We start from the raw sequence: 16,672 nt of genomic DNA on the forward strand, positions 1-16,672 counted from the left end.
TCTAACAACTATCTCGATTACCATCGACCTGCAAAGATAAATAAAAAATGAGAAAGGGTATTTTTAATGCCGGAATCCAAGCTAGTCCTAAGCGACTAGAAGTAACACTACACTAGTGTAAAACAACGTCGCTTCCCGCTATCTGTCTCTTTGTCCCTAAGTATGCTTAGATTTTTACAAGTACGCATCGAATTTTGATGACGGTTTTTGAAATAAAAAGAGTGAAGAAGGTTTGAGTGTATAATTTGTTATTATATTAACCAAGCGAAGCCGAGACGAGCTAATATAGTTTATAAATAATTGAAACCGCCAAAATAAAACAAGTATCTATATAATAGGTGTAACTTATTTATTTTATGTTCAAGAATTTAAAACAATCACAAAATTATTGATATTGGTTGATATAATAACCGGTATTTTTTGTATATAAATACTGCCAACTAATAAACGCTAAGTGGTAACAGGTAAAATGTAACCTGGAATAGCACAAGGTACTTTTTATCCTCAAGTTCCCACGGGAGCGCGACTAACTAGTACGATAAATATAAAAATCGACTGTCTTTAAAATGTTGACATAATTATGTTATCTATAGATATTTATGAGAATTCATATAATGGCAATACAATGCAAAGATAAGCAGATTATTATGGAACGAAGACGATAACATAAAGAAATAAATTATTGTCTAAGTAAAAAACCAGTCACCGAAACAAAAGCGAAGCGCAACTTTAAAATAAAACAAAAAACAAACCAAAATAATTTTAATACATCTAGAATTCTTACCAAATTATCATTACAGATTATATTAATTTATCGATATCACGGTAACTATACTATATAAAGTACGTGTAAAGTTTTGTTAAGTTTCACGACGCCGGTATGCGTCCGTCGGCGACCGACGCGGGCGAGGTATGAAAGCCTTCTGATCGGTCGGGAGCTTTCAGCCCGCCTTTTATCCGGAAAAGCCCTGGATTCCTGGTCGCCTTCCCGCTTTCCCGGCTCGACCCGGATGTAGCGTCAACATGGTGTTGCCCAACTGATAGTTGGGACTATCGACTAGCATGACATAACAGTCTGCAAGACAAATGATGCTTTGTTTTTTGAGATTGAAAGATAATAATGCTTTTATGAAGATTTTGTTCGGTATTTGGGTTAATTTCAAAATAATCACATACAAATACTTTGTATTTAGTGCCGAGTGGTTATTAATATTCATTCTCATAATATAAAATAATTAAAATTTAGTTTCCTAAACCCTATGTACTTAGTATGGTGCGATAATAAAATCCATCGAAACTTTTCGATCTGTTCAAATGAATAGAGTTTTGCGCATATTTATTCGAATAAAACTGAAAAAAGCACTTAAATGTTGTTATTTGCCAAGTAATACAATGATTTCAACTCAGCAAATACGTAGGTACAGTGGAAAATGGAAAAACGCAAGAGATTGCGCGACGTGCCTAGGGACGTAAAATCTGTTGCTAGAAAAGTTATGTTCTATGTACCTACCATTCACAATAAATTTAAAATAAGCAGTGATTCTTTTGTTTTGATATGTTAATTCAATAGATACATATTTTCAATATCAATTTATTACTCAGGTTAAATGTCTAAACGAAAATATTTATATTGAATTAGCAATGAAAAATAATTTATTGTTATGGCAAAATACAATATTAAGCAGAGATAAGTATGCCCGAAAGGAGTACCATACCGCATTATTATTCGAGCCATCGGATATTTCCGAAAGCAGAACATGTTCTGAAGTAGAAATGAAAATTTAATATATGAATGATGGCTTTCGAGTGGGAACTTGTGTTTGTCAGATAAATGGAATCTTAAATACCTATAAAGATACTATTTTTCTTTATTCTTAGGAGCGAAAAAAGATCTTCAGGTTATTAAATTAGGTACCTTATGTCTTATATACCTACCTGTGTTACTTTATATGTTGAAAAAATAAATATTAAGTACTATGTGTATTAAATTAGGTACCTTATGTCTTATATACCTACCTGTGTTACTTTTTTATTGTTGTTCAAAATAAATATTAAGTACTATGTGTATATAACAGAGTCAACACACTACCGGCTGCTGAACATCTTTTCAAACACAAATATACACATACATATATAGGTTTTTTTATAATACTTACATGTCCTCTTTTCTAATGATTAACAATAGTTATGTATTTAGACAGTGTCCAAACGTTGTCCAAATCTGTTGTGTATTACGAGAACAAAATCTGTTCAATAGGTTTTGAAACAAAAAGTAGTATCACAAACCTTCGGACTCTAATTTAATAAAAGCATTTATAAATATCATAAAAAAGAGTAATTTATAAAATACATAAGTATAACGTTAAACAGGTACCTATAGGCATTGTAAGCGTAACAGTAACTCACCGTTAGTCCCCTTCACTGTTTACATCAGTCATGACTTCATGACGGAGTTCCCAACTTAGGAAAGTTTCTACGGCTACACAAAACACTTAACACATAAATGAACCAGTCAACATACACAATTTAATATACAAAACTGTTTGTTTACATGAAACAACGAAACGATAATATCATGCTGCTAGGGCGGACTCGTAGCGGCGACTAGCGGAGGGCGCGAGAACTAACCCAGGGCGGCGGCAATTGGGGAGCAAGGGCTGGGAAATCTTCCGTCCCTTTTACGCGTACTACACCTTAATTGTCAGAATCCTCTGTCGCGCTTGTGTTACGCAAAAACGAAGCTTTTATCAATGACATAGGAGGTATAATATTGGAAGCGTACGCGTACGCTGTCTGTCGCCCTACGGAAGCTGCCGTTACGAAACGCCGAGAGTGTTGAAGTTAAGTTCATTTTGTATAAAAATAGATAAATATATCTTACTTATATTTAAGTTTCGAATAGTTATTTCGAATAGTTTTTTTTAATTACTAGCACTACATTGTATTTAGGTATAGTTACCTAAATAAAATTATCATAATGTTAAATATTCTATTTATCTTTAAATATTCCATGAAAGACTGTTTACTTATTATTTACTGAGGTTACTGGCAGCTATTGGAGATTGGACATGCTCTTCTAAATTTAAACTTCATGGCCTTGAGTGAGATATTTACAGACATCCGCACTGTAACATTTATTTCTGCTCTTTCTCTATTTTGTGTGACTGTAGTGGCCTTGAGTGGGCCCTGATGTTTTCATCCCGTGCGCGTAATAAAGCGCTTAGGGAGGGGACAAGTGACTTTAGCTGAAGGATTTATGAGGAATCTCTAGAATTAATTCTGTCTGATTGTGGCGCTTTCGCTTACCAAAGGTTGACGCGTCGTCAACAGATTTAAAGATTAGGTAAGGTATATCGTCTTCCTTCCTCTGCATAAATTCTGTCGAGGTCAGCTTTGATTTGATTTTTTTTTTGTCTTTTTTTTTAGCTTGATTTGAAATATATAGTTATTATTGCTTGTGTGTAACAATCAAGATCAAATGCCAGTGGACTATTTAGGCACTTGGGTATTTTATTCGTCAAAGAAGAATGAAAACTGTTGAAACAGAATTCTACTATAATTGAAAAGAACATTGGATGTAGAATAGATAAAACAACATTTCTAATATAACTTCATACTGAACCTTTACATAATTATGGTGGAATTTAATATACCACACGAATAAACATGAAATGTTAAAATACCTAAGAGGTTTATACTCTAGACTAGACCAGATGCACTGACGTCAATTTATGAAGGCTGAAAAAGTAAGTATTTATCCAATACTATCTATTAGTGCAATAAATATTATAACCATAGTAATAAAGACGAACAATTACCAAATTAAACAAATAAATTAACGCTAATAAATATTTTTATTATTTCCTTTCCAAAATGACTTTTATATACAGAAATCAAATTTGTTGTTTGAACAAACTCTAAAATTTGTGACATAAGTACATGAGCTGCATGTCAAAATAAACTTTGAATGACAAATTAAATAAATAACATAATTGTACTTTTAAACGTAAGATTTTTAACTTTACGATTTTTTTAAAATGATATAAAAAATAGAAACTGTAACAATTTAACATTTAAGCTTAATTAAAATGTATAAAGAGATTTAGCCCACGAGCATAGGCTCGAGTTTTCCGGAATCGTATAGAGCTTTGACATCACTGCCTCCACCAACGCAGTTCCCATTGATGAAGACTTGTGGCACCTGGAACATTTTGGATTTATCAGAGACCAGTCTAAAACTACATATATTTTCTGTTTTAATACAAAGAAGAGTGTCGCAGGCAGCATCCAAGTGCTAATGTAAGTAGTTACAAACATGTAAGTAAAATTAACATGTTTCCTGAACATTAACTGTGCTGATTTTGGTGATGTAAAAAAAGAGGTAATATAATGAATGTATGAAGATCGCAATACGAATAAACAATTTTATCTCATTTTTCTTTAAAACAAGCAGAAAATCAGAAAATATATTATTTAAGAAGTAAATTTTTGACTTTAATATGTGATGTGAATTTTGAATTTGGATTTCTACAGATACAAAAGTAAAATTGAAGTTATTATCAATGATTCTTCATATTTTTAAACATGTGTTCATGATCATAAGTATGATCTGTGAATAATATTATTGGTGTGTAACATCACTGTTGTTGTTATTGTATTATAAAAAAATCCTATGTATTGCAAAATATAATGAAATCTAACTGAATATGATAATATTTATGCAATATTTCAATGTCATTGATAGATATATAGAAGCACGACATACCAGGCTTAAATGATTTAAAATGTTCTATCATCCCAAATGTAAATTAGTGTAATATGTCAATGATTAGGTAGTGCAGTACTAGATTATGTATTCATTCACTCACACTTTTAGATTAATATTTGCGAGCCTGAAAGTAACACTGAAGTATAACATATCATAAAACCCTTTCTATATTTCTAGTTTTTCCACTTGTCAATAAAATATGGGTTAAACTAACAATCTTAGTGCCAATAATTTTTGTTATTAAGCATAACAGTTAGTGAAAGTTTGTTTTTGAGAGCCATCCCATACCCATCTATCAAGTATGATTTGCAAACTGACAAATTTTGACTGATTCACATTTGGACTAGAGCTGGCAACATTTAAATTATCAAGTCTAAGAGAAAAATACTGGCAGTAATTTGTTGCAGGTTGCCAGATGGTGAGCAATCACCAGCAATGAGATAGTCTCTGATTTGTTACCGATTTTGCAGTCAATATCTATTGCCACAGTATCTGGAGCACAACAATGCAAACACTGGTGTTTGGGTACAGAAATAGATCAGATAGGTACACATGTAGACAACCTTTGTACCAAGGTCTCTATAGTAGTGTATAAATAGAAAAAGTTGTCACATAACAACAGCCTGCTGCAGACAGTTGTGGTGAGATTGTATGCAGACTATGTGGTATTATATTGTACTGGACCCCACCCAGCTCACCAAAACATAAACATTTTATATAGTATCTGTTACTAAAATATAAATTAAGTGCACAATAACTAACACTATATGGGCAATGTCTGAAATAATTATTGTCTTTAAACATTTATTATCCATATTAATATTATAAATACACATTTCTGTCTGTCTGTCACACAATTACAGCTAAACTGCTGATTTTGATAAAATTTGGAACCAATATAGAAAGTGACCTGAGGTCAAACATAGGCTGCTGCGGTTGGAACTGTGGGAGACATGTAGTTTTGAATAAAGAACTCACAGTGCTGAATCCTGTGATCTTCTGGAGATGTTCCTGGATGGCATCACCATCATCTCGCTCATTCAACTCATAAACTTTGCAGGGCTGCTTCACCTTTTTGAACACCTGTAATGCCACAAATAAATCAAATTTTAAAAAGTAATATAATAATTATAATATATAAAATAAAATAGAAAGTATTAGAAGAGCAAAATCACAGGCAGAATAAATTTTGCTACAATCCAAGTAATATTACAACCTAAAACAAAGATATTACCTATATCATTACCTACCTAATTAGAATTTAGAAACAGATAACAGGTGATTCATCAATGAATCACTGCTTGACCATGAAAACAAGAAGTTGACAGCTTTTTAAGGCATGAAAAATGTGATTTCTAAAAATAAGATAGAGATAGAGAAGACAGGCTGAGACTAGTACTCTGTGACGCAAGGTAAGTAAGTATTTATCAATCTACGCTACACTACATATACAAGTTTTAATGTGTTCATCTGCCTTCTAGTTTATTTCCTGCTAATATAAAACTATACAAATAAAAGTTCTCTACGAGGAAAAAATCGTTTTTGAATTCTTGTAAAATAAAATGTTAATAGGTAATATAAATATTAATCGCACGGTTAGATAAATGATGTATATTTTTTTTATCCACAAACATAGAAGTGGTACTTACGTCTTTAGCCAGGGAGCAATATGGACAATAAGATTTGGAAAACACTACGACTTTATCCTGTGAAATAGCAGTTTTTATGAATTGGTTTATATCTGCAGAGCTTGCCATTTTTGTAGCTTGAGCGATTTTACCCGACTGTGAACCCATAAAAAATCCTGTTTAAAACTGAGCAAATTTTGACAGTTTCTGTACTTTGTATTTTGTATGTCTAGGTTTTTGTTGCGTGACATGACAGGTGACAGTGACGGCGGAGTGAGAGTGACAACCATAGATTAAAAGTACGATTTACGAATTGGTACAACTAAGGTACACAGACATATATTGTTGCAGATTTACGACCAAAAATACCTTCTACGCAATCATTGTGCGAGTGGTGGAAAAATGAAGGAATTAGTAGATTATCATGAAAATAATAACACTATTTTAGGTTATGTTCTGCATGATTTGGTCCTGTGGTGATAAACTGATATAAACTTGATTTTGACTGAAGATTTACCTGTATGAAGTCCATATTTTAATAAGTCTTCACGTGTGAAGTGTTTCGACCTTTTTTCGACTGTTTACTGGCTCGAAAATTTTACAGCGTGAGGCGTATCCCATAGTTTTCGAATATTTTTATCTTATGGAAAACGATTTTTCCCAATAGGTATTTCGGCACCCGAATATGCTACATTGTTGTATATTTTCACAAACGAATGCTTACATAATGAAAGGTTTAATAAAGTACTCTAAAATAAAATAAAATGTTAATAGGCAATATAAGCATATATATATATATATGGACGGATAAACTCTCGATCTGTTCTGTTCTTATATCTGTGTACACATCATAGGTTACAATATTCCGTAAATGCATCAAAAGTTTACTTTATTGCGGCAAATTGAGGGCAATACATTGAATTATACCTTCCATAATATTAACATTATTTCACTACACTTGTACATTAGTCTCTTATCTAGTCCTAATGTTTGCTGTTGTTTGTTTCTGTTTCCGTACATATTAACTTGTTTATTTTGCCACCTTACCCACTTTTTTTACTTGGATCCAACTGAAAATCAGCGCCTTGGCTCGATACCATGGCACCATGCTGAGCTGGTCGCCATTTCGGTTGACATATTGTATTCGATCTATATTCCATACTCTTTTGTACTTTACCTTTAAGTATTAATGTTTATTGTTTGGATTTTATATGTTTGCCGAATAAATGATTTCTTTCTTTTTTTATAGGAAGGAAGTAATTACGTATACGTTCACAAACACGCGTCTGGGGCAAATAAATAGATAAGTGAGTAAGTAATGGGTAAGTTCTCCCTTACCAGATTTTTTTAGGCACTTAGGCAAAGCGGGATTTTGAAACTTCGTGAGTAAAATTAAATAAATCAGGATCCTTTGTCTAAAAGCGGGACGTAATAGAAAAAAAATGTTTGACTGGCTTTTTATTTTAAATAAAAAATATATTAGCTAAGTTTGCTATACATTTTATTAAAGTAGTATCAGAATGCGTGCGACGGCGTGAGAAAAAATACCTAGTCAATGGCACGTTTATTTGCGTCTGTCAAGAAACCCAAAAAGCGGGACTGAGCTGTCACGCCGCCGCACCGCGAGTTTGAGTAAATTCTGCATGCGATTAAAAATCTGGTAATACTCTATTAAGGAACCTACCCGCCTCATAATACAACTTATTTCCACTTTAAGTATATTTATTTTAGCTAACTAGCTTGCTGAGGTGTTAGATGGAGTTCGACCATTCAAATACCTATGTAGAGACTAGAGACAGGGAACTAAATTTCCGCTATCTCATATTCGATTACCGAGCGCTATATATATGTGATTGATAATTTTATTGTATGTTCTTCAACTACCTAAGCATAATTTTAAAGTAGTACTTACTACCTTTAGATATAGGCATACCATTTTCCCAGTAAGTAGCCTTAGTACTTACTCAAATCGTACTTCTATGTCAACTGAGACTACAATACAATGTAGATATGTAGATTAGATTACTAATTATAATTTTCTTAGGTAAAGTTGTTATTTTCAATAATTCATTTGTATAAGTATTTTTTAAAGTAGGTATACCTACATATTAGCAAAGCAACTGAACTACTACATATTTACTTAAGAAAGTCCTTGTATGAATGGAGCAGATAAAATATTTACCTAATACTAATACAACCTTACAACGCAGCTGTTCAAGAGCAGTCCATACTACCAATGTAGGTAGGTACTGTAGGTAGGAACTTATCTGTACTGTTTGTCGTAATAGTACAGTTAACTTCACGCAATCCAGTGCGACGGTAATAGGTAGGACGGTAATCTTAGATTGAGTGAAGCCTAAATCAATGTGCTGTTCACTGCACTTTTCACAAACCCACAATTTGCTTCCTTACGTTAGGTATGTTGTTGTGAATCAGTGTAGAACGTCAATCATTTCTTCGCATTGCTCATTCATGCCATACCGAAGATAGGTACTCGAACAATCTTAACAAAATGTTTTTAACACCAAAGTATTCACAAGTGAAGTCTTAAATTAAGAACATTTTTTCAGTGAGATTCTATTCTATCTCCTTCTAAGCATGATCTGGTGCCCATTGGTGGGGAACAGTAGGACCTCTATTTTCAAGCGGTCGATAGGCTTGGCATTAATCTTGTACGCTCGCACAATGCTTGAAATTATGCTCTTCATGATAAGCATTCCAAAGTTACGCCCTGTAAACAAATAAAACTGTAGCAGCCGCTAACCGTACCTACTTAGGTTGGCAAAAGCAAGTGTTTCTGAATATATCGCATACGAAAGCGAGGGCTCTACTAGACTTATAATAAAATAGACCCAACCAACAATTTATCTTCAATATAAAAGTTATTATAAAAGGTGATTAAATCAAGATACGATTGAAACAAAACATTCTGACGACAAAAATTAAAAAACTGTTCAAACTTCTTTCAGGAACAGAAATTGATAGGTTTTTCATACCATTCCGAGACCCACTGCTGTCTGAGGATAATGATGATGTTATAGTTTACCAATGCAGTTTCTAGAACCGAAGCTGAAGGGTAAGAAGGCGGCAGGATGACGACCGACGGAACGCTCAGGGAGAAACCTGTCAGGGTCGAAGTCGTCAGCGTTTGCTCCCCACACTGCCTTTGATTTGTGGATAGCAAACGATCCTATGACGGCGCCTGCGCCTGCTGGCAACGTGACCCCGCATCCAGCTGCGAATGATAGAAAATGATGAGGAAAGAGGAAATGATGATAATGGAAAGAGGAAATCTAAATTATAGGTCTTTAAATGGTAATTTAAAGTAAACAATAGGTAAGTACTGCAAATAGGAGCTTTACTCACGGAGATATGTATCCTTGTGTACATTCCTAGCTATGATTGGTACCACCGTGTACAGTCGCATGCTCTCCTTAATTACCCTCTCTAAGTAATTCATCTGCTGTAGATCCTCCTTTTTCGATGCCCGACGTGATGAGCCAAAAATAGCTTCTTGTCTAAAAATCAATTATGTAATAGCATAGGTATTTAACATTCTTTTGTACACTTTACTTTATCAACTCTATAAACTCTTCAAAAAATATTATGATTTTCATATAATTTATAAGGTCATTATCGCAAAATATGTTTCTACCTCCCATCTCTCTCATTCTTGCCTATTGGCTAAACGCCTGCGAAACATAAAAAAATATAATTTTACGACCGACCGCTCACTTGACACAAACCTTCTTTGGTAATGCTGTTGTTCCTCATAGCCTCGTACGACTTTCAGGGCAGATATGAAGTGGACCTATTCTAGGGCGGAAACCACACCACGCACACTTCTCTATCAGTTTAATGCCTAAGTACCCTGTGGACCTGGTTAACCAAGACTGTGAACTTACTCAAGCAAGACTTTCTCCTGTACCTCCTGGTGAACCCCCAACAGAACCAGGGTATACGCGATGACGAGAGCCGTGGTGTCGTTCCCAGCTACTGTGATCGAGTCAATGTGTTCCCGTAACTGCTCGTTTGTAAACTCTATTTCCCGACCGAAAAGCAAATCCAGAACTGCTTGTAGTTTACCTACAATTTTTTTTTATCACTTGCATCACAAAGAATGAAAGAAACTTTATATAGAAATCATCTATCATACCTACACGTAGTGTAGTTCAAATAGTGTATACTTTGACCATGACGACATTAATTAGGAAGAGTTTACTCGTAAAGTTGACTGTCTTCGAGTGTACAAACAGAATCGGCCAAAACAGACTCATCACGTCGCGCCGTTCTCGTTCCACGATCGACGACATTGGCATTATTAATGCGAAACGCAAGCCTGTTTCGCGCTTTACGAACGATGTTATGGCGTCAATCTTAAGTACACGTGAACATTATACAATATTTTTTATAATTTGCAGGTTGTCAGAAAAGGAGACTGATAAAAAATATAATAGCACTAGTAGTAAACAATAGATATTTATATCTTAGTACGCAGGGGCCCTTTCTAAATCTATGCTTAGTACCAACCTTCCTTTGTTTGATCATTGTCAACTTGGTTCTTCTTGTTTTCATACTCTTGCCGCTTTTTCTTCACTACCTGTAAGTAAATACTTATCTAATTAATCCTTCTAAATCCCAACGACAAAATGAGTTATAACAAAGTTTAACGTGTCTATAATGTATCTGTATGTCTTTCCGTGGTATCGTAGCAGACAAACGGCTGAACCGATTTTGATATAGTTTTTTTATATGAAAGATAAGTGTTCTTAGCTATGTGCATTCAGCCATGGAAAAGTCAGCTCTTTTCTAGCAGATGAGATGATGCCAGCAGTTTCGAAGGTTTCCATAATGTTTTATTTAGTTTATATGTAAAATAGGCTACCTTATAACTTATTGTAGTATACTGTCATTAGTGTATGTTGATAATTGTACTAGTTAAATATCCGTATTTACTTAGATCAGTGTCCTAAAATTAAAACTGAAAAATTGTGTATTGATTTACCATAACACCTACGCAAGTCCACGCTGCGAACATCAAATATTAGTCACATAACCTACAACAAGTTGTCGTAGACTTGATATATTTAATCTATTCCGATTCCTATACACACAAGGTATTAAGATAAGGTAATAAGACCATTTTAATATAGTACACACTTTTTAAGTAAGTTCCATCCTAAATTAATATTACGTATTCTATCAATAATTCAAAAACAAGGAGATTCAGTTGCCCAAACATTTTTTACATAAATTTAATATTTTAACCATTCCGTCCTACTATTGCCGGATTTTGTTTTATAATTACGATATTTATATAAAAAGTAAATTGATACTGTTTGGCGTCACGTAAGAGAAATTCATTGTCGTTCCACATTTCCACAGTAACTCGCGACGTTTATAAAACATCCTATATATTTGAAAATTAAGTATTTACCTAAATAGTAGGTAGGTACCTACCTCATCTGTGAACTTGTGAGTGAGATCGATATTGTCCCTCTGCTGCTTGGCGTAGGATGTAAGGTTGAAGAGGCAGTCGGGTTGCAACCAGACTTTGAACAGTCTCATGTTGAGGATGGAGATCACGGTGTGCCGCGCGCGCAAGTATGGAGTGTCTGGGGTGTGCTGAACGTCCATACGTTCGCCCATCGCCGTTTCTAAATTAAAAAATACATACTTATCATTTTTTCTATTCGTCGATTAAAAGTGATTTTTGTTTTTCTTGCTCAAAAAGTACTTCATTTTGCTTGTATTTAGACAACGTAAATGCTTAATTTTATGCTTTATGGCGTAAAAAAAAACCTCTACCCAACCACTAATGCCAAGCCAACATCTGCAGCTATGAAATGGCGACTTAAAGATCGAGTACTTTGCTTTTAACTTCGAATGCGAGAAAATTCAACAATAATATTGCAAACGGATTAGTGAAGAACTTAATACTTGTAACTAAATCATATATTAGATGGCTGCATCTCTGCATTCATGTAGCTTTAATTTGGTTTCTTATAACATTTACATTCGTTCATAGATATTGTACAAAAAGATCTACACATGAAACTACATCTACATAATTACAACTACCCTATGGTAGAAATATTTGGGAAGCGGATCCTACGCGAATCTGCGAGACATATAAAGATGTTTATTACTTGTTAATATAAACACATAAAGCTGTATTCTGAAATATGAACAAATAGCAAGCGCAATATAAATAAGTGGTTACGTTAGTTTTATGACATAACCATGAATTGTTTTGTATGCATATTGCGAGAAACTACATTGACATTTAGTTTACGGCTAACAATAATCAAGTTTTTATGATGATTTGTTTGAAAGGGTAATAGAATAGAATACTTTGTTGTAACCATTTATTTTATAATAAAAAGTTCAGAACACTACAGAACTTTATGCATAGTTAAGTAACAGTAACCATGTTTTTCTGTATTAGTTTGAACCCCTCTGCTTAATGTTTGCACTGATGGTTCCACATTACCACTGGTTCGATTCGAGTTTGTAAATACGATTTAAAAAATCAACTACACAAATTCTAAGAACTGTAATCTCTTACCAAAGACGATGTCCAGCGTGCACGCGGTGATGTACTTGAGAACGTCGAACTCCCCCTGTCCGTCGTGGTCAGCTAAGCGCCCCACGAGCACGCCGGCCTGCTGCCCGATCACACCCAGGTACTCCTCCACCACTTTGTTGTGGAACACAGGTAGGAGCACTTTTCTGTGCGTCTTCCACAGACCCACTACGAAACAGAATAGTGTCTTATGTCAAGTACACGTCATAAGTTACCCTGTATATGTGTGTCGACGATTTTTCAATCAATTCAGGTAGATTTTTTTTTAATCACACAGATCGAGCTTGCCCCCAAATAAGTTCGTCTTGTGTTATGTGATACTAATCCAATGATACCATATTTTATAACAAATACATATATAGATAAACATCCAAGACCCGGGCCAATCAAAAAATATCATTTTCCATCAGGACCCGACCGGGGATCGAACCCGGGAATCTCGGATAAAATTCCAATAAAAAATAACCTATATGTCGTTTTTGTATTTAAAAGAAGGTAAACAGCTTTTAAGACATATTATTGAAATAGCTATGTGCACTTTAAAAAATTAACATGTTGAATATAAATTATTTAAAAATAAATAATAAATACTTTACCTGGTGCCACAAACAAGCCGTGTCCTAACCAAGCGCGCAAGAAGCGGTAGACACCGTCCTTGTCCAAACAATTTTCTAACACCAGTTGTGCGTCTTCAGGGTTGCCAATAGCTGATATATACATATAAACAAAATTTGTTGAATTGGTAGAAAATTTTCACGATTGACTGGACACATGAAACTAAAATTTTCTGATATACACGCGAGGCACAAGCTTAAAAGTTTTGAAGTTGAATCCAAGTTATCTGGGCAGAGACCCAAACTATCTGATATAATCTCAAGGACCCCGATGTTATTTTTATAGATTTAAAAGTATCTTACTTATTTTAATTATGTAGTGTGATTATTTTAGTTTTCTTAAAGGTCACTAAATCTCTACACCGATCGATAATTCTCTTACCAATGTACAGTTTAGGGCCCAACCAAATTTTGACACATCCCTTGTGTTTGTGTGCTAGGTCCGCTAGATATTCGAGATTGTGCAGCATTTCTGGAAACAAAGGAATATTTAAATAAAACTTACTTCGCTGGCTTAAACGAACCAAAAAGCACTTTGGAGTATGTACTGTACATAATTCCAGATTTCTCAGTACATTGTCACCTCCATCATTAGTCGTTTTCTTGTAAATATTTATTACATATATAAAAATGTTTAATTTATCATAATTTTATTTATGAATTAGGTAACTTGGTTTTATGGTCGTAATTTATTTTAAACTCCATTTATTGTTATTTTGGGATTTCTTGGTCCATGGTTTTGGATAAATAAAATAAGAAATCAACTCTAATAAGAGATTCCATGCAAGCATTCTCCTAAATGTTAAATTCCTGAAAGCACGTCTGACCTGAGAGTTATCCAGTTGTCTGCAGAAAGTCGCCACAAAAAGTACGTCATAGGACGTATGGTGTGGTGTGTGTGACGTACTCGATAACAAAGAAAAATAATTAAACAAACACTTACTTTCAGTGTTCCCAATGAACATCATGGCGTTCCCGAGGAGAGGCAGCGAGGGCGGCGATGGTAAAGCCGCAGTCAGTTTCTCCATGTGTTGTGTCCGGATAGAGAAATATAGCCAATACACGCCCACGGCGAGCACGACCACTCCCAGGATTATCATATTTATCTAAAATAGATAGATACCTACCAAGTACAAAGGTTGATGTAAGTATTTTCGACTTGATAAATTTAGACTCCATAAAAAGCTCCAAAATGTCACGAACACTAAATTTAGCAGATTTCATGGAGTCAATGACAATTTGCAATAACTACATGATACTAAAGTAACTCTATACCATTGAGCGAAGAAAAATCCAATTTTCATCAGACATAGTATGTAGGAAGAAGCTTTATATTTCGTAAAATAATATTGCCTACTCTAAAATATAATATCTTACTTAAAAATATTATACATATCAAAATCAATTACAATATAGGTAGAGTACTCACTTTGTGGTATGTAACTTTATTATCAAAATATAATTAAAATTTTCACACATACAGACGGACACCAAACATGCTCTGACTGTAATCCGAACTATTCTGATGGCTCTTCATTAGCTATACCCTAGACGAGATCATATATTATTATGTACACCGCGTGTATATTTGCGTCATCATACAAATATTGGATTTGGAGGATACCTACTCGTGTTCATTTTGATGATTGATGAGAAAAATCAACATGAGGTGATAACTTGTGAAGAAAACTGTGATACAGAAATAATAAAACTTAAGTTTTGGATTCAGTTACATATATGGGGATTTTCTTATTTTTGTGTGATCCATAGAATTCTATTTGTCGAGTACCTAAAATTAGGTAAGTACCCAAAATGTTAAGATTTGTTTTCACGCTGACCCCGCTCATGGCAGCCACAGTCCCGAAAGCAACCGGGAACTCGCGAAGATGAGAGAGCACATATACCATATGGGTTAAATTTTAACCGATTAATGTACCAACCAAATAGTAAGCAGATATGCGTAAAAACAGACAGACTAATTATGAACTTAGCGGTGCAAACATACATGTGTGCGTACATCTACATCTACACCTAATAATATAATGAGGAAGTGTTTGTAAGTTTGTATGTAGAACTAATCTTCAGAACTGAGAAACCGATTTCACAAATTCTTTCACCAATAGTAAAATGGAATGTCAGAATCATACATCAACAAAAAAAATACGACATAGGCTATTCTATATTCATCCATAATATAGCAATGAATTTTCATAGTAACTGAATTAAGAATTAATTTCCTACTTTTGTTGGTCCTTGATAAAATGAAGAATGTTACCAAGATATATAATAGTGAACCACTATCTCCAACTGCTTGCTTGCTACTGAAATCAGAGGATCCAAGCCTAGGATATATTAGACTTGGTCATAATCATCCTTAGTCCCATTTTCAAAGAAGCGTTAAGTACTGTTAAGTAGGACTGCAAGCATATTTTGAAGGTCCTCCAGTTTTTCAGCAAATAGATGATGTCATCCGCAAATCGCAAATGAGATAGGTAAACATAAGCACCATTGACCTTTATACCATAGTTGTCCCATACAAGCGTTTTAACATGTCCTCCACGTACACATGTAAAAGCTTGGGTGATATGGTGTCTCCCTCTGTCACCCCCCTTGCGCATCATACAATTTCTGCGTTTTTCTGCGTTGATGGACACAATCTAACGGAAGACGACGGAACAATGGATTCTCGGAAGCGTGATAATAGGAAGACTTTGTTAATAAGAACAATAACTGTCCTCTATCTGTGTGGTTATAATAAAGAAATATATAAATATCAGGCCAGTATTTTCTGTCTTTCGGAGAGAAGTTCAACAAATTCTTCTGCTTTATTCAATTAAAGATGTTTAGGGATATTCTGAAAAATTATTATGTAAAGTATTATTTATTACAAACCACGCACGCTAACGATGTTACGGCCACAGCTAGTATAAAATATCACTACATAGTATAAAACAAAGTTGCTTCTCGCCGTCTGTTTTATGACGTATGCTCATATATTTAAAACTATGCAACGGATTTGTTGCGGATTTTTTAATAGATAGGTTGATAATGGTTTATATATATGTAACATGCATAA

At 34.2% G+C, this 16,672-nt stretch overlaps 3 protein-coding genes across 6 annotated transcripts in view; all 3 read right to left on the minus strand.

Annotated features, from left to right (window-relative positions):
• LOC128675247 (uncharacterized protein) overlaps positions 1 to 2,815 on the minus strand; it is a 45,516-nt gene extending 42,701 nt beyond the window's left edge. The window contains exon 1 of one of the 2 annotated variants that reach the window (XM_053754543.1): positions 2,407 to 2,815. The gene's annotated coding sequence lies outside the window, so the exon portion shown is untranslated. Of the gene's footprint in view, positions 1 to 784; positions 995 to 2,406 lie in introns of those variants that run through there. The other variant, XM_053754542.1, reaches the window with a different exon arrangement.
• Positions 2,816 to 3,835: 1,020 nt separating this feature from the next.
• On the minus strand, positions 3,836 to 6,629 carry LOC128675321 (uncharacterized). Its single transcript, XM_053754643.2, has 3 exons — positions 6,418 to 6,629; positions 5,747 to 5,851; positions 3,836 to 4,201 (listed from the first exon to the last, which is right to left on the minus strand). Exons 1-3 carry the CDS (start codon positions 6,562 to 6,564, stop codon positions 4,103 to 4,105), a joined length of 351 nt encoding a protein of 116 aa, XP_053610618.1. The 5' UTR covers positions 6,565 to 6,629; the 3' UTR covers positions 3,836 to 4,102.
• Positions 6,630 to 7,841: 1,212 nt separating this feature from the next.
• Positions 7,842 to 15,748, minus strand: LOC128675319 (cytochrome P450 4c3-like). Of its 3 annotated transcripts, none has more exons than XM_053754638.2 (11): positions 15,026 to 15,744; positions 14,540 to 14,702; positions 13,979 to 14,068; positions 13,579 to 13,689; positions 12,965 to 13,150; positions 11,853 to 12,053; positions 10,927 to 10,992; positions 10,302 to 10,482; positions 9,763 to 9,914; positions 9,443 to 9,631; positions 7,842 to 9,127 (listed from the first exon to the last, which is right to left on the minus strand). In XM_053754638.2, the coding sequence occupies exons 2-11, from the start codon at positions 14,694 to 14,696 to the stop codon at positions 8,979 to 8,981; spliced, it is 1,482 nt and encodes a 493-aa protein (XP_053610613.1). In that variant the 5' UTR covers positions 14,697 to 14,702; positions 15,026 to 15,744; the 3' UTR covers positions 7,842 to 8,978. The 3 variants fall into 3 exon arrangements, with proteins under 3 accessions (XP_053610613.1, XP_053610612.1, XP_053610614.1); XM_053754637.2 differs by having other exon boundaries at positions 14,540 to 14,719; positions 15,026 to 15,743; XM_053754639.2 differs by lacking the exons at positions 9,763 to 9,914; positions 10,302 to 10,482 and having other exon boundaries at positions 14,540 to 14,719; positions 15,026 to 15,748.
• Between the last annotated feature and the right edge of the window lie 924 nt (positions 15,749 to 16,672).

This window comes from Plodia interpunctella, chromosome 14 (assembly GCF_027563975.2).
Source record: "Plodia interpunctella isolate USDA-ARS_2022_Savannah chromosome 14, ilPloInte3.2, whole genome shotgun sequence".
Classification (NCBI taxonomy): Eukaryota; Metazoa; Arthropoda; class Insecta; order Lepidoptera; family Pyralidae; genus Plodia; species Plodia interpunctella.

What these genes read in the sequence shown, in the direction of transcription:
- LOC128675321 (XM_053754643.2), bottom strand. Translation starts at nt 6,564, where the DNA reads ATGGGTTCACAGTCGGGTAAAATCGCTCAAGCTACAAAAATGGCAAGC. An exon ending in ATTGCTCCCTGGCTAAAGAC is followed by an intron (nt 5,852 to 6,417) that starts GTAAGTACCACT and finishes GTGGCATTACAG; the next exon opens with GTGTTCAAAAAGGTGAAGCA. An exon ending in AGATCACAGGATTCAGCACT is followed by an intron (nt 4,202 to 5,746) that starts GTGAGTTCTTTA and finishes AAAATGTTCCAG; the next exon opens with GTGCCACAAGTCTTCATCAA.
- LOC128675319 (XM_053754638.2), bottom strand. Translation starts at nt 14,696, where the DNA reads ATGATAATCCTGGGAGTGGTCGTGCTCGCCGTGGGCGTGTATTGGCTA. An exon ending in CAAGTTCACAGATGAGGTAG is followed by an intron (nt 10,993 to 11,852) that starts GTACCTACCTAC and finishes ACTTACAGGTAG; the next exon opens with TGAAGAAAAAGCGGCAAGAG. An exon ending in CAATGATCAAACAAAGGAAG is followed by an intron (nt 10,483 to 10,926) that starts GTTGGTACTAAG and finishes AAAAAATTGTAG; the next exon opens with GTAAACTACAAGCAGTTCTG.